Source organism: Doryrhamphus excisus, linkage group LG22 (genome assembly GCF_037039965.1).
Source record: "Doryrhamphus excisus strain RoL-2023G ecotype Guam linkage group LG22, RoL_Dexc_Guam_v1.1, whole genome shotgun sequence".
In the NCBI taxonomy this organism is placed as follows: domain Eukaryota; kingdom Metazoa; phylum Chordata; class Actinopteri; order Syngnathiformes; family Syngnathidae; genus Doryrhamphus; species Doryrhamphus excisus.
In genome coordinates, this window is record NC_136378.1 from 2,340,552 (window position 1) to 2,358,616 (window position 18,065).

Consider the following 18,065-nt stretch of genomic DNA (forward strand, 5'->3'; position numbering starts at 1 on the left):
TGCATTTTTATGGTGGAAAAAACACAGGAAACCTCACACACACTCAACAGGGGCCCCAGGAGCACCCAAAAATGGCATAAAATGCCAAAATTTTAGGGCGTCAATTTTTGAAAAAAAACGTAAGGGGTTAGTATGTCATTTTTTTCATTTTTTTTAAGTTTTTCAAACTTGCTTCTAATGCACTTTTCTGGTCAAAAAAACAGGGAAAACCTCACACACACTCAACAGGGGCCCCAGGAGCACCCAAAAATGGCATAAAATGCCAAAATGTTAGGGCGTAAATTTTTGAAAAAAAAAACGAAAGGGGTTAGTATGTCGTTTTTTTCATTTTTTTTCAACTTGCTTCTAATGCACTTTTTGGGTAAAAAAAACGGGTAAAACCTCACACACACTCAACAGGGGCCCCAAGAGCACCCAAAAATGGCATAAAATGCCAAAATTTTAGGGCGTCAATTTTTGACAAAAAAACGTAAGGGGTTAGTATGTCGTTTTTTTCAGTTTTTTGAAGTTTTTCAAACTTGCTTCTAATGCACTTTTCTGGTCAAAAAAACAGGGAAAACCTCACACACACTCAACAGGGGCCCCAGGAGCACCCAAAAATGGCATAAAATGCCAAAATTTTAGGGCGTCAATTTTTGACAAAAAAACGTAAGGGGTTAGTATGTCGTTTTTTTTCATTTTTTTCAACTTGCTTCTAATGCATTTTTATGGTGGAAAAAACACAGGAAACCTCACACACACTCAACAGGGGCCCCAGGAGCACCCAAAAATGGCATAAAATGCCAAAATTTTAGGGCGTCAATTTTTGAAAAAAACGTAAGGGGTTAGTATGTCGTTTTTTTCAGTTTTTTTAAGTTTTTCAAACTTGCTTCTAATGCACTTTTCTGGTCAAAAAAACAGGGAAAACCTCACACACACTCAACAGGGGCCCCAGGAGCACCCAAAAATGGCATAAAATGCCAAAATTTTAGGGCGTCAATTTTTGACAAAAAAACGTAAGGGGTTAGTATGTCGTTTTTTCAGTTTTTTCAACTTCCTTCTAATGCACTTTTCGGGTCAAAAAAACAGGGAAAACCTCACACACACTCAACAGGGGCCCCAGGAGCACCCAAAAATGGCATAAAATGCCAAAATGTTAGGGCGTAAATTTTTGAAAAAAAAAACGTAAGGGGTTAGTATGTCGTTTTTTTTCATTTTTTTCAACTTGCTTCTAATGCACTTTTTGGGTAAAAAAAAAAAACGGGTAAAACCTCACACACACTCAACAGGGGCCCCAAGAGCACCCAAAAATGGCATAAAATGCCAAAATTTTAGGGCGTCAATTTTTGACAAAAAAACGTAAGGGGTTAGTATGTCGTTTTTTTTCATTTTTTTCAACTTGCTTCTAATGCATTTTTATGGTGGAAAAAACACAGGAAACCTCACACACACTCAACAGGGGCCCCAGGAGCACCCAAAAATGGCATAAAATGCCAAAATTTTAGGGCGTCAATTTTTGAAAAAAAACGTAAGGGGTTAGTATGTCATTTTTTTCAGTTTTTTTAAGTTTTTCAAACTTGCTTCTAATGCACTTTTCTGGTCAAAAAAACAGGGAAAACCTCACACACACTCAACAGGGGCCCCAGGAGCACCCAAAAATGGCATAAAATGCCAAAATGTTAGGGCGTCAATTTTTGAAAAAAAAAACGTAAGGGGTTAGTATGTCGTTTTTTTCATTTTTTTTCAACTTGCTTCTAATGCACTTTTTGGGTAAAAAAAAACGGGTAAAACCTCACACACACTCAACAGGGGCCCCAAGAGCACCCAAAAATGGCATAAAATGCCAAAATTTTAGGGCGTCAATTTTTGACAAAAAAACGTAAGGGGTTAGTATGTCGTTTTTTTCAGTTTTTTGAAGTTTTTCAAACTTGCTTCTAATGCACTTTTCTGGTCAAAAAAACAGGGAAAACCTCACACACACTCAACAGGGGCCCCAGGAGCACCCAAAAATGGCATAAAATGCCAAAATTTTAGGGCGTCAATTTTTGACAAAAAAACGTAAGGGGTTAGTATGTCGTTTTTTTTCATTTTTTTCAACTTGCTTCTAATGCATTTTTGTGGTGGAAAAAACACAGGAAACCTCACACACACTCAACAGGGGCCCCAGGAGCACCCAAAAATGGCATAAAATGCCAAAATGTTAGGGCGTCAATTTTTGAAAAAAAAAACGTAAGGGGTTAGTATGTCGTTTTTTTTCAGTCTTTTCAACTTGCTTCTAATGCACTTTTTGGGTTAAAAAAAAACGGGTAAAACCTCACACACACTCAACAGGGGCCCCAAGAGCACCCAAAAATGGCATAAAATGCCAAAATTTTAGGGCGTCAATTTTTGACAAAAAACGTAAGGGGTTAGTATGGCGTTTTTTTTCATTTTTTTCAACTTGCTTCTAATGCATTTTTATGGTGAAAAAAACACAGGAAACCTCACACACACTCAACAGGGGCCCCAGGAGCACCCAAAAATGGCATAAAATGCCAAAATTTTAGGGCGGCAATTTTTGAAAAAAAACGTAAGGGGTTAGTATGTCGTTTTTTTCAGTTTTTTTACGTTTTTCAAACTTGCTTCTAATGCACTTTTCTGGTCAAAAAAACAGGGAAAACCTCACACACACTCAACAGGGGCCCCAGGAGCACCCAAAAATGGCATAAAATGCCAAAATTTTAGGGCGTCAATTTTTGACAAAAAAACGTAAGGGGTTAGTATGTCGTTTTTTTTCATTTTTTTCAACTTGCTTCTAATGCATTTTTATGGTGGAAAAAACACAGGAAACCTCACACACACTCAACAGGGGCCCCAGGAGCACCCAAAAATGGCATAAAATGCCAAAATTTTAGGGCGTCAATTTTTGAAAAAAAACGTAAGGGGTTAGTATGTCGTTTTTTTCAGTTTTTTTAAGTTTTTCAAACTTGCTTCTAATGCACTTTTCTGGTCAAAAAAACAGGGAAAACCTCACACACACTCAACAGGGGCCCCAGGAGCACCCAAAAATGGCATAAAATGCCAAAATTTTAGGGCGTCAATTTTTGAAAAAAAACATAAGGGGTTAGTATGTCGTTTTTTTCAGTTTTTTCAACTTGCTTCTAATGCACTTTTTGGGTCAAAAAAAAACAGGGAAAACCTCACACACACTCAACAGGGGCCCCAGGAGCACCCAAAAATGGCATAAAATGCCAAATTTTTAGGGTGTCAATTTTTGAAAAAAAACGTAAGAGGTTAGTATGTCGTTTTTTTCAGTTTTTTCAACTTGCTTCTAATGCACTTTTCTGCTCAAAAAAACAGAGGAAACCCCACACACACTCAACAGGGGCCCCAGGAGCACCCAAAAAAGGCATAAAATGCCAAAATTTTAGGGTGTCAATTTTTGAAAAAAAACGTAAGGGGTTAGTATGTCGTTTTTTTCAGTTTTTTCAACTTGCTTCTAATGCACTTTTCTGCTCAAAAAAGGGGGGGGAAACCCCACACACACTCAACAGGGGCCCCAGGAGCACCCAAAAATGGCATAAAATGCCAAAATGTTAGGGCGTCAATTTTTGACAAAAAAACGTAAGGGGTTAGTATGTCGTTTTTTTTCATTTTTTTCAACTTGCTTCTAATGCATTTTTATGGTGGAAAAAACACAGGAAACCTCACACACACTCAACAGGGGCCCCAGGAGCAACCAAAAATGGCATAAAATGCCAAAATTTTAGGGCGTCAATTTTTGAAAAAAAACGTAAGGGGTTAGTATGTCGTTTTTTTCAGTTTTTTTAAGTTTTTCAAACTTGCTTCTAATGCACTTTTCTGGTCAAAAAAACAGGGAAAACCTCACACACACTCAACAGGGGCCCCAGGAGCACCCAAAAATGGCATAAAATGCCAAAATTTTAGGGCGTCAATTTTTGAAAAAAAACATAAGGGGTTAGTATGTCGTTTTTTTCAGTTTTTTCAACTTGCTTCTAATGCACTTTTCGGGTCAAAAAAAACAGGGAAAACCTCACACACACTCAACAGGGGCCCCAGGAGCACCCAAAAATGGCATAAAATGCCAAATTTTTAGGGTGTCAATTTTTGAAAAAAAACGTAAGGGGTTAGTATGTCGTTTTTTTCAGTTTTTTCAACTTGCTTCTAATGCACTTTTCTGCTCAAAAAAACAGAGGAAACCCCACACACACTCAACAGGGGCCCCAGGAGCACCCAAAAATGGCATAAAATGCCAAAATTTTAGGGCGTCAATTTTTGAAAAAAAACGTAAGGGGTTAGTATGTCGTTTTTTTCATTTTTTTTCAACTTGCATCTAATGCACTTTTTGGGTAAAAAAAACGGGTAAAACCTCACACACACTCAACAGGGGCCCCAAGAGCACCCAAAAATGGCATAAAATGCCAAAATTTTAGGGCGTCAATTTTTGACAAAAAAACGTAAGGGGTTAGTATGTCGTTTTTTTCAGTTTTTTGAAGTTTTTCAAACTTGCTTCTAATGCACTTTTCTGGTCAAAAAAACAGGGAAAACCTCACACACACTCAACAGGGGCCCCAGGAGCACCCAAAAATGGCATAAAATGCCAAAATTTTAGGGCGTCAATTTTTGACAAAAAAACGTAAGGGGTTAGTATGTCGTTTTTTTTCATTTTTTTCAACTTGCTTCTAATGCATTTTTGTGGTGGAAAAAACACAGGAAACCTCACACACACTCAACAGGGGCCCCAGGAGCACCCAAAAATGGCATAAAATGCCAAAATGTTAGGGCGTCAATTTTTGAAAAAAAAAACGTAAGGGGTTAGTATGTCGTTTTTTTTCAGTCTTTTCAACTTGCTTCTAATGCACTTTTTGGGTTAAAAAAAAACGGGTAAAACCTCACACACACTCAACAGGGGCCCCAAGAGCACCCAAAAATGGCATAAAATGCCAAAATTTTAGGGCGTCAATTTTTGACAAAAAACGTAAGGGGTTAGTATGGCGTTTTTTTTCATTTTTTTCAACTTGCTTCTAATGCATTTTTATGGTGAAAAAAACACAGGAAACCTCACACACACTCAACAGGGGCCCCAGGAGCACCCAAAAATGGCATAAAATGCCAAAATTTTAGGGCGGCAATTTTTGAAAAAAAACGTAAGGGGTTAGTATGTCGTTTTTTTCAGTTTTTTTACGTTTTTCAAACTTGCTTCTAATGCACTTTTCTGGTCAAAAAAACAGGGAAAACCTCACACACACTCAACAGGGGCCCCAGGAGCACCCAAAAATGGCATAAAATGCCAAAATTTTAGGGCGTCAATTTTTGACAAAAAAACGTAAGGGGTTAGTATGTCGTTTTTTTTCATTTTTTTCAACTTGCTTCTAATGCATTTTTATGGTGGAAAAAACACAGGAAACCTCACACACACTCAACAGGGGCCCCAGGAGCACCCAAAAATGGCATAAAATGCCAAAATTTTAGGGCGTCAATTTTTGAAAAAAAACGTAAGGGGTTAGTATGTCGTTTTTTTCAGTTTTTTTAAGTTTTTCAAACTTGCTTCTAATGCACTTTTCTGGTCAAAAAAACAGAGGAAACCCCACACACACTCAACAGGGGCCCCAGGAGCACCCAAAAATGGCATAAAATGCCAAAATTTTAGGGCGTCAATTTTTGAAAAAAAACATAAGGGGGTTAGTATGTCGTTTTTTTCAGTTTTTTCAACTTGCTTCTAATGCACTTTTTGGGTCAAAAAAAACAGGGAAAACCTCACACACACTCAACAGGGGCCCCAGGAGCACCCAAAAATGGCATAAAATGCCAAATTTTTAGGGTGTCAATTTTTGAAAAAAAACGTAAGGGGTTAGTATGTCGTTTTTTTCAGTTTTTTCAACTTGCTTCTAATGCACTTTTCTGCTCAAAAAAACAGAGGAAACCCCACACACACTCAACAGGGGCCCCAGGAGCACCCAAAAAAGGCATAAAATGCCAAAATTTTAGGGTGTCAATTTTTGAAAAAAAACGTAAGGGGTTAGTATGTCGTTTTTTTCAGTTTTTTCAACTTGCTTCTAATGCACTTTTCTGCTCAAAAAAGGGGGGGGAAACCCCACACACACTCAACAGGGGCCCCAGGAGCACCCAAAAATGGCATAAAATGCCAAAATGTTAGGGCGTCAATTTTTGACAAAAAAACGTAAGGGGTTAGTATGTCGTTTTTTTTCATTTTTTTCAACTTGCTTCTAATGCATTTTTATGGTGGAAAAAACACAGGAAACCTCACACACACTCAACAGGGGCCCCAGGAGCACCCAAAAATGGCATAAAATGCCAAAATTTTAGGGCGTCAATTTTTGAAAAAAAACGTAAGGGGTTAGTATGTCGTTTTTTTAAGTTTTTCAAACTTGCTTCTAATGCACTTTTCTGGTCAAAAAAACAGGGAAAACCTCACACACACTCAACAGGGGCCCCAGGAGCACCCAAAAATGGCATAAAATGCCAAAATTTTAGGGCGTCAATTTTTGAAAAAAAACATAAGGGGTTAGTATGTCGTTTTTTTCAGTTTTTTCAACTTGCTTCTAATGCACTTTTCGGGTCAAAAAAAACAGGGAAAACCTCACACACACTCAACAGGGGCCCCAGGAGCACCCAAAAATGGCATAAAATGCCAAATTTTTAGGGTGTCAATTTTTGAAAAAAAACGTAAGGGGTTAGTATGTCGTTTTTTTCAGTTTTTTCAACTTGCTTCTAATGCACTTTTCTGCTCAAAAAAACAGAGGAAACCCCACACACACTCAACAGGGGCCCCAGGAGCACCCAAAAATGGCATAAAATGCCAAAATTTTAGGGCGTCAATTTTTGAAAAAAAACGTAAGGGGTTAGTATGTCGTTTTTTTCAGTTTTTTCAACTTGCTTCTAATGCACTTTTCTGGTCAAAAAAACAGAGGAAACCCCACACACACTCAACAGGGGCCCCAGGAGCACCCAAAAATGGCATAAAATGCCAAAATTTTAGGGCGTCAATTTTTGAAAAAAAACGTAAGGGGTTAGTATGTCGTTTTTTTCATTTTTTTTACGTTTTTCAAACTTGCTTCTAATGCACTTTTCTGGTCAAAAAAACAGGGAAAACCTCACACACACTCAACAGGGGCCCCAGGAGCACCCCAAAATGGCATAAAATGCCAAAATTTTAGGGCGTCAATTTTTGACAAAAAAAACGTAAGGGGTTAGTATGTCGTTTTTTTTCATTTTTTTCAACTTGCTTCTAATGCATTTTTATGGTGGAAAAAACACAGGAAACCTCACACACACTCAACAGGGGCCCCAGGAGCACCCAAAAATGGCATAAAATGCCAAAATTTTAGGGCGTCAATTTTTGAAAAAAAACATAAGGGGTTAGTATGTCGTTTTTTTCAGTTTTTTTACGTTTTTCAAACTTGCTTCTAATGCACTTTTCTGGTCAAAAAAACAGGGAAAACCTCACACACACTCAACAGGGGCCCCAGGAGCACCCAAAAATGGCATAAAATGCCAAAATTTTAGGGCGTCAATTTTTGACAAAAAAACGTAAGGGGTTAGTATGTCGTTTTTTTCAGTTTTTTCAACTTGCTTCTAATGCACTTTTCGGGTCAAAAAAAACAGGGAAAACCTCACACACACTCAACAGGGGCCCCAGGAGCACCCAAAAATGGCATAAAATGCCAAAATGTTAGGGCGTCAATTTTTGAAAAAAAAAACGTAAGGGGTTAGTATGTCGTTTTTTTCATTTTTTTTCAACTTGCTTCTAATGCACTTTTCGGGTCAAAAAAAACAGGGAAAACCTCACACACACTCAACAGGGGCCCCAGGAGCACCCAAAAATGGCATAAAATGCCAAATTTTTAGGGTGTCAATTTTTGAAAAAAAACGTAAGGGGTTAGTATGTCGTTTTTTTCAGTTTTTTCAACTTGCTTCTAATGCACTTTTCTGCTCAAAAAAACAGAGGAAACCCCACACACACTCAACAGGGGCCCCAGGAGCACCCAAAAAAGGCATAAAATGCCAAAATTTTAGGGTGTCAATTTTTGAAAAAAAACGTAAGGGGTTAGTATGTCGTTTTTTTCAGTTTTTTCAACTTGCTTCTAATGCACTTTTCTGCTCAAAAAAGGGGGGGGAAACCTCACACACACTCAACAGGGGCCCCAGGAGCACCCAAAAATGGCATAAAATGCCAAATTTTTAGGGTGTCAATTTTTGAAAAAAAACGTAAGGGGTTAGTATGTCGTTTTTTTCAGTTTTTTCAACTTGCTTCTAATGCACTTTTCTGCTCAAAAAAACAGAGGAAACCCCACACACACTCAACAGGGGCCCCAGGAGCACCCAAAAATGGCATAAAATGCCAAAATTTTAGGGCGTCAATTTTTGAAAAAAAACGTAAGGGGTTAGTATGTCGTTTTTTTCAGTTTTTTCAACTTGCTTCTAATGCACTTTTCTGGTCAAAAAAACAGAGGAAACCCCACACACACTCAACAGGGGCCCCAGGAGCACCCAAAAATGGCATAAAATGCCAAAATTTTAGGGCGTCAATTTTTGAAAAAAAACGTAAGGGGTTAGTATGTCGTTTTTTTCATTTTTTTTACGTTTTTCAAACTTGCTTCTAATGCACTTTTCTGGTCAAAAAAACAGGGAAAACCTCACACACACTCAACAGGGGCCCCAGGAGCACCCCAAAATGGCATAAAATGCCAAAATTTTAGGGCGTCAATTTTTGACAAAAAAAACGTAAGGGGTTAGTATGTCGTTTTTTTTCATTTTTTTCAACTTGCTTCTAATGCATTTTTATGGTGGAAAAAACACAGGAAACCTCACACACACTCAACAGGGGCCCCAGGAGCACCCAAAAATGGCATAAAATGCCAAAATTTTAGGGCGTCAATTTTTGAAAAAAAACATAAGGGGTTAGTATGTCGTTTTTTTCAGTTTTTTTACGTTTTTCAAACTTGCTTCTAATGCACTTTTCTGGTCAAAAAAACAGGGAAAACCTCACACACACTCAACAGGGGCCCCAGGAGCACCCAAAAATGGCATAAAATGCCAAAATTTTAGGGCGTCAATTTTTGACAAAAAAACGTAAGGGGTTAGTATGTCGTTTTTTTCAGTTTTTTCAACTTGCTTCTAATGCACTTTTCGGGTCAAAAAAAACAGGGAAAACCTCACACACACTCAACAGGGGCCCCAGGAGCACCCAAAAATGGCATAAAATGCCAAAATGTTAGGGCGTCAATTTTTGAAAAAAAAAACGTAAGGGGTTAGTATGTCGTTTTTTTCATTTTTTTTCAACTTGCTTCTAATGCACTTTTTGGGTAAAAAAAACGGGTAAAACCTCACACACACTCAACAGGGGCCCCAAGAGCACCCAAAAATGGCATAAAATGCCAAAATTTTAGGGCGTCAATTTTTGACAAAAAAACGTAAGGGGTTAGTATGTCGTTTTTTTCAGTTTTTTGAAGTTTTTCAAACTTGCTTCTAATGCACTTTTCTGGTCAAAAAAACAGGGAAAACCTCACACACACTCAACAGGGGCCCCAGGAGCACCCAAAAATGGCATAAAATGCCAAAATGTTAGGGCGTCAATTTTTGACAAAAAAACGTAAGGGGTTAGTATGTCGTTTTTTTTTTCATTTTTTTCAACTTGCTTCTAATGCATTTTTATGGTGGAAAAAACACAGGAAACCTCACACACACTCAACAGGGGCCCCAGGAGCACCCAAAAATGGCATAAAATGCCAAAATTTTAGGGCGTCAATTTTTGAAAAAAAACGTAAGGGGTTAGTATGTCGTTTTTTTCAGTTTTTTTACGTTTTTCAAACTTGCTTCTAATGCACTTTTCTGGTCAAAAAAACAGGGAAAACCTCACACACACTCAACAGGGGCCCCAGGAGCACCCAAAAATGGCATAAAATGCCAAAATTTTAGGGCGTCAATTTTTGAAAAAAAACATAAGGGGTTAGTATGTCGTTTTTTTCAGTTTTTTCAACTTGCTTCTAATGCACTTTTCGGGTCAAAAAAAACAGGGAAAACCTCACACACACTCAACAGGGGCCCCAGGAGCACCCAAAAATGGCATAAAATGCCAAATTTTTAGGGTGTCAATTTTTGAAAAAAAACGTAAGGGGTTAGTATGTCGTTTTTTTCAGTTTTTTCAACTTGCTTCTAATGCACTTTTCTGCTCAAAAAAACAGAGGAAACCCCACACACACTCAACAGGGGCCCCAGGAGCACCCAAAAATGGCATAAAATGCCAAAATTTTAGGGCGTCAATTTTTGAAAAAAAACGTAAGGGGTTAGTATGTCGTTTTTTTCAGTTTTTTCAACTTGCTTCTAATGCACTTTTCTGCTCAAAAAAGGGGGGAAAACCCCACACACACTCAACAGGGGTCCCAGGAGCACCCAAAAATGGCATAAAATGCCAAAATTTTAGGGCGTCAATTTTTGACAAAAAAACGTAAGGGGTTAGTATGTCGTTTTTTTCATTTTTTTTACGTTTTTCAAACTTGCTTCTAATGCACTTTTCTGGTCAAAAAAACAGGGAAAACCTCACACACACTCAACAGGGGCCCCAGGAGCACCCCAAAATGGCATAAAATGCCAAAATTTTAGGGCGTCAATTTTTGACAAAAAAAACGTAAGGGGTTAGTATGTCGTTTTTTTTCATTTTTTTCAACTTGCTTCTAATGCATTTTTATGGTGGAAAAAACACAGGAAACCTCACACACACTCAACAGGGGCCCCAGGAGCACCCAAAAATGGCATAAAATGCCAAAATTTTAGGGCGTCAATTTTTGAAAAAAAACATAAGGGGTTAGTATGTCGTTTTTTTCAGTTTTTTTACGTTTTTCAAACTTGCTTCTAATGCACTTTTCTGGTCAAAAAAACAGGGAAAACCTCACACACACTCAACAGGGGCCCCAGGAGCACCCAAAAATGGCATAAAATGCCAAAATTTTAGGGCGTCAATTTTTGACAAAAAAACGTAAGGGGTTAGTATGTCGTTTTTTTTTCATTTTTTTCAACTTGCTTCTAATGCATTTTTATGGTGGAAAAAACACAGGAAACCTCACACACACTCAACAGGGGCCCCAGGAGCACCCAAAAATGGCATAAAATGCCAAAATTTTAGGGCGTCAATTTTTGAAAAAAAACGTAAGGGGTTAGTATGTCGTTTTTTTCAGTTTTTTCAACTTGCTTCTAATGCACTTTTCTGCTCAAAAAAGGGGGGGAAACCCCACACCCACTCAACAGGGGCCCCAGGAGCACCCAAAAATGGCATAAAATGCCAAAATGTTAGGGCGTCAATTTTTGAAAAAAAAAAACGTTAGGGGTTAGTATGTCGTTTTTTTCAGTTTTTTCAACTTGCTTCTACTGCACTTTTCTGGTCAAAAAAACAGAGGAAACCACACACACACTCAACAGGGGCCCCAGGAGCACCCAAAAATGGCATAAAATGCTAAAATTTTAGGGCGTCAATTTTTGAAAAAAAAAACGTAAGGGTGGTAGTAGTATGTCGTTTTTTTTAGTTTTTTCAACTTGCTTCTTGACCAACAGGAAGTGTAAAGTACACACCCCAGATGTGGGTGTTGTGTAGATGTCGCCGTCACAGCTCACTTACTATTGGGTGAGAGAGGAACAAGCCGCTGTCGGTTATGATGTCCTCCAGCAGTTCTTGATCTGTGCAAAAACAAAACAATACTTAGGAGCTTTTCCACTACTTGTCATCAGTGAGCATGATCATAACTAATAATGCGCTATAATTAATATAAACCCCTATCTTCGGAGTTGTATCGATATCACTGCACAACAAATCCTGGCTTTTTCATTTAGAGACTCAGACACATTATTTATTATTTATTATGTTATAGAACGTCTCCATTGAAGATCAAAATGACATATCATATCATAAAAATACGTGTACAAAAACAAGACTGGCTTTTGAAGACATCTCCAAAGGCTCCTAATTCAATTTGAAAGGACAATTCAATCAGACCAAGGTTCATTTCCTGTGATTTAACGCTTAATTGGGGTTTAATTACAGTTAATCCATTCTTCATCTGCCTCTTTGATTGCATCTGCAACGAGTGAGTGTGAAAGATCACATGCATTGTTAGCGCCACTGGCAGGAAGAAATACTTGAAAGCACATTCATTAGTTAGGGTGGGGATTATTGGGGAACGTTTTTGGAGCCCGAATGAACCACTAATGCTATGATAAGATAATAATAATAATAATGAGTCTTTCACACTGTAAAGTTGTATATGATGTAAATTTTCTCATTGGCAATTCATACCGTCTGTCAAATATTTGCAGCATTTTCAGAAATGCATCGTTTCGTCTCACAACGTCTCAAGCCGCTGTTCTGTGTGAGGTTTCCCATGTTTTTTTGACCAGAAAAGTGCATTAGAAGCAAGTTGAAAAAAACGACATACTACGTTACCCTTACGTTTTTTTTTCAAAAATTGACGCTCTAAAATTTTGGCATTTTATGCCATTTTGGGGGGCTCCTGGGGCCCCTCTTGAGTGTGTGTAAGGTTTCTCCTTTATTTTGAGCAGAAAAGTACATTAGAAGCAAGTTGAAAAAACTGAAAAAACTGAAAAAAACGACTTACTAACCCCTTACGTTTTTTTTCAAAAATTGACACCCTAAAAGTTTTGCATTTTATGCCATTTTTGGATGCTCCTGGGGCCCCTGTTGAGTGTGTGTGAGGTTTCCTATGTTTTTTTGACCAGAAAAGTGCATTAGAAGCAAGTTGAAAAAAAATGAAAAAACTGAAAAAAACGACATACTAACCCCTTACGTTTTTTTTCAAAAATTGACACCCTAAAATTTTGGCATTTTATGCCATTTTGGGGGGCTCCTGGGGCCCCTCTTGAGTGTGTGTGAGGTTTCTCCTTTATTTTGAGCAGAAAAGTGCATTAGAAGCAAGTTGAAAAAAAATTAAAAAAACTGAAAAAAACGACATACTAACCCCTTACGTTTTTTTGTCAAAAATTGACACCCTAAAATTTTGGCATTTTATGCCATTTTGGGGGGCTCCTGGGGCCCCTGTTGAGTGCGTGTGAGGTTTCCCATGTTTTTTTAGCAGAAAAGTGCATTACAAGAAAGTTGAAGAAAAATGAAAAAACTGAAAAAAACGACATACTAACCCCTTACGTTTTTTGTCAAAAATTGACACCATAAAATTTTGGCATTTTATGCCATTTTGGGGGGCTCCTGGGGCCCCTCTTGAGTGTGCAAGGTTTCTCCTTTATTTTGAGCAGAAAAGTACATTAGAAGCAAGTTGAAAAAACTGAAAAAACTGAAAAAAACGACTTACTAACCCCTTACGTTTTTTGTCAAAAATTGACACCCTAAAATTTTGGCATTTTATGCCATTTTGGGGGGCTCCTGGGGCCCCTGTTTAGTGTGTGTGAGGTTTCTCCTTTATTTTGAGCAGAAAAGTGCATTAGAAGCAAGTTGAAAAAAAATGGAAAAACTGAAAAAAACGACATACTAACCCCTTACGTTTTTTGTCAAAAATTGACACCCTAAAATTTTGGCATTTTATGCCATTTTGGGGGGCTCCTGGGGCCCCTCTTGAGTGTGTGTAAGGTTTCTCCTTTATTTTGAGCAGAAAAGTGCATTAGAAGCAAGTTGAAAAAAAATGAAAAAACTGAAAAAAACGACATACTAACCCCTTACGTTTTTTTGTCAAAAATTGACACCCTAAAATTTTGGCATTTTATGCCATTTTGGGGGCTCCTGGGGCCCCTGTTGAGTGTGTGTGAGGTTTCCCATGTTTTTTTAACCAGAAAAGTGCATTAAAAGCAAGTTGAAAAAAACTGAAAAAAATGAAAAAAAAAAAAGACATACTAACCCCTTACGTTTTTTTTCAAAAATTGACGCCCTAAAATTTTGGCATTTTATGCCATTTTTGGGTGCTCCTGGGGCCCCTGTTGAGAGTGTGTGAGGTTTCTCATGTTTTTTTTTTTACCTTAAAGTGCATTAGAAGCAAAATAAAAAAAAAACGAAACACACACAGTGTATGGAGTAAATATAAACAATATTTTTGTATGAATCATCTCCAGTTGACACGTTTACACAGCAGGTGCAGCCTGTAGCTGTTCCCTTCTAGACCTGACTGATGACGACTGTGGTCAAATAAAACCTTTGGGTCTGGTCTTTGGCTGGTTTCCACGTCGTTCCACCTGACTGCAGATGAATCAAACAGGGAGCCGCCAAAACGAGATGACATCACATCGTAAATCGGGTGTTATTATCACCAACTCTACGCTCTAAATGGCAACTCCGTCTTCGAGACGGAATATTTGCTGAGGTCGACGGTGTTGTAGCAGCGACTGGCGGCGAAGGACACGAAAAAAAAAAAGACTCTTCTTCTCTTTCATGCTCTAAATCCAAGCAGACACAAAGTCCAAAGAGTGTCTCCAGTCGCAGTACGGCAAACGCAGTCACGCAGTCATGTGACCTTTTTGGGAAGAGGAGGGGAAAGACGGAATGTTGCAGGGAAGGAAAGAATTGAAATCCTAACCAAAGACAAGGTCAGCTGTATTTCTACACGTGGAGGAGGTCAGGGATCAAGTGGACCTTCACTCTGGGACCGCAACGCGTAAAAACAACCAAGGGGTCGTCAGGGTCAAGGTCAACTTGTACTTGAAGATAAGAGATGTCATCAAACATCAACATTAATGATTAGATGATCCTGAGCAGACAAAAGTACACTGGAACCTCAGTTAGCATGTTTTTTGGTTCATATTTTGGTTTGAGTACATTTTCCTGTACAAAATAAGAAGTCAAAAAGTTACCACTTCCACACAAAATAGGAGGAGAACGTATTCATTCATTCATTTTCTACCGCGGGAGTTGTCGGGGTGCTGGAGCCTATCCCAGCTGTCTCACAGGCACATATAGACAAACAACCATTCACACTCACATTCATACCTATGGACAATTTGGAGTCGCTAATTAACCTAGCATGTTTTTGGAATGTGGGAGGAAACCGGAGTACCCGGATAAAAAACCCACGCATGCACGGGGAGAACATGCAAACTCCACACAGAGATGGCCGAGGGTGGGGAAAGATAAAATAAGAAGCCAAAAAGTTACCACTTCCACACAAAATAGGAGGAGAACTCATTCATTCATTCATTCATTTTCTACCACAGGAGTTGTGGGGGTGCTGGAGCCTATCCCAGCCGTCTTCGGGCGAGAGGCGGGGTACACCCTAGACTGGTGGCCAGCCAATCACAGGGCACATATAGACAAACAACCATTCACACTCACATTCATACCTAATTTGGAGTCGCTAATTAACCTAGCATGTTTTTGGAATGTGGGAGGAAACCGGAGAAATCATGCAAACTCCACACAGAGATGGCCGAGGGTGGAATTGAACTCGGGTCTCCTAGCTGTGAGGCCTGCGCGCTAACCACTTGGGTACCGTGCAGCCCCTGTAATAATATATTCGGCTCCAAAGCAGAGGTTGAGGGCCTTTTTATGTATTTATTGGTGCCAAATGAAATATAAATGTATGTTTATTTTGTTTATCAATAATAGAAAATCATTTTATTTTACTTCACCTCAAAATTAGCCAAAGTTCCTCCATCCTCTGCTAGTTTAAGTACCATGACCCCGCAGTGTTCCACTAAACTGCGCTTGTGACACCTAGCGCTGCTGCTACCTGTGATGATGGATGCTCAGCTGTGATCTGCATTAACACCGTGGCACATATATAACCCCCCCACGCTCACCCCCCCAACCCCTCCGGCATGTCCTGGCTCAGTGGATGGATAGCAAAACCGAGCCAAATCATTCACCCCTATATGAGGTTGTTGCTGCAATAAGTGACACCCCCCCCCCCGTCCCCGTCCCCCTCCACTCGATTCCAGCCGCCCTTATCACCATGGTGACCCCACCCACATTGCAGACAAATTGATCTGAAGCATCACATGGAATTCCCACTGGAGTTTCCGCCATTTTTTGCCCTCCATCTGTTCTTGCTACAAATTAATATCCTCCAATTGGCATCCATGTGGTCACAAAATATGAAATAAAATTATTATTATTATTATTTTTTTTTGGACCTGGTCTTCGTCGGTTCTTTTGGAAAATAATTCACCACAACAACAAAGCGTGGACTTACAAAATATGCATTTCACTATATTAAATTTTACTTACATTTGAGTGCATTGAAAGCCAGTTCATAAGCAGGACGTTTCATCTCATCTTTGACGTGAGGCAGAAGAACCCCCCTCTGGTTGCCGTACTTCACCAGTTGGCGGGACGCTGGCTTCTCCCGGTGGTGGTTCTGGAAGATGACTGACGCCAGCAGGTACACGCTGTCTGCAAATGCAGCACGACCTCGCAATGTGGTGAGGAGCTCCTCCTGTGGGGGTTGAGGGTCAACGTTGTCGGGGTGTGGGTCACGTGGAGAACCGGGGTCCTCATCTTGGAGCGAAGTTTTCAATTTGGAGTTACGACAGTTACGCACATTGATGACTTTTTTCACTGTTTTCTCTTCTTGCGTTGGCTCAGACATCTGAAATAATAAAAAATAGCATTGAAAAATACATTTTATAATACATTTTTAATATCTATGCAATATGAATTTTATCTAATTAAATACTGCATAGGACTAAATATTACTTAAAAATATGCTGGTGTGGGGGCGGGGTTAGAACGTCTTATATTTAAATTTTGAGACAAAACGTGACCATGTGCATTATTGTAATCCCTCGTTTATCACTGTTAATTGGTTCTGTAGTTATGGCATTGAAAACCTGCTTACAATCTCCTAGATTATTAATTATTACATTACACATTACATTATTAAGCAATGAAGTAACACCTACACAGTAACCTTTACTATGTAACTCAATAAAGTATATAATCAGTGAAAATAAGTCATTTATTATTTTTAATAAATATATGCATTTATTTTTATTTTTTTAAATAAGTCATTTATTTAAACCGGTTGTTCAAGTCTGGCGCTTCGGTGTCGGTCACTGATTACTGACACCTAGTGACCAATGTAGGATACTACATTCACAAGTTCAAAATGTTTATTTTGTGTAAAAAAATACGTACAATTTGCTTAAATATGCATTTTTTTACTGATGGGATCAATTTTTTTTTTCAAAACCGTGATAAAGCGAGGGAGCGCTGTTCGAACCGGGGTGTATAGAAGAACGACTGTAATCATACAGTACCGTAACTGAGGCACTTGCAGCGCAACCTAACTTGATTGTCTTCATTTAGCAACAAATCCGGTCCGAAATGAGCCGCAGCATCCCTGCAAGTGTTCAAATAATCCCCATATCCTGCCAGTGATTCAATTTAACACTCTTTTAAACAATTAAAAGCAAAGTTTGCATTTCTAAATTGACGCGCCTCAATCTCCATGGCAACCGTCAGCCGATTTCAAGGTCGGATCAGGAAGTCGTCAACCTCAAACTTTGCTTGTGTCCTAATGCAGTGAAGGGCTGCTGCGTTGTTAAAAGTAATGGCAAACATCACAAACCTTAATTAGATGCAGCAGATGGCGTCCACAAGTCATTTCCCAAACTTCCGGGAGGAAAAGAAGACGGATCGTTGCAGGGGCGCAGCTACGACATTTGGAGCCCATGTGACACAAAGCCTCCCCCCTCGTAAACAGCACACCAACTCGGCACTAAAGCTAATCCTTTGTGTAGCATCTGCCAGCACATAAAACAGTAAGAATACTACTTATGCTACTATACTGTATATAATATTCATATTAAAATGTGAAGAAACAGTATCAGTGCTAACATTTTGGTTTGTGCATCAGTGTGCGTGTTGTGTTGCATTGTGACGCATCACTGCCACAATACACGACACGCAGCTTCCAACACAGCCTGAGGGTGGTACTGTGGTACGGGATATGGCATTACAGCGCCCTCTGCCGTTGACTTAAGGTAACTACATAAACAAACAGACGTGCTTTGAACGATCAGTTTGCTATTTATAAAACGTGTTCGAAAAAATTACAAAAATATGTATAAAAACTAGTATTTGTCGTAGTAGCAGTACATGTCAACATAGTACTGGACAT

At 39.0% G+C, this 18,065-nt stretch overlaps 1 protein-coding gene across 1 annotated transcript in view; it reads right to left on the reverse strand.

Moving 5' to 3' along the window:
• Positions 1 to 16,880, reverse strand: part of LOC131110655 (putative methyltransferase NSUN7) — a 34,509-nt gene extending 17,629 nt beyond the window's left edge. Inside the window, exons 1-2 of the mRNA XM_078788041.1 lie at positions 16,172 to 16,880; positions 11,612 to 11,670 (exon numbers count right to left, since the gene is read on the reverse strand). Of these exons, the coding sequence (XP_078644167.1) occupies positions 11,612 to 11,670; positions 16,172 to 16,532 (420 nt within the window). The 5' untranslated portion in view covers positions 16,533 to 16,880. The remainder of the gene's footprint in view (positions 1 to 11,611; positions 11,671 to 16,171) is intronic.
• Between the last annotated feature and the right edge of the window lie 1,185 nt (positions 16,881 to 18,065).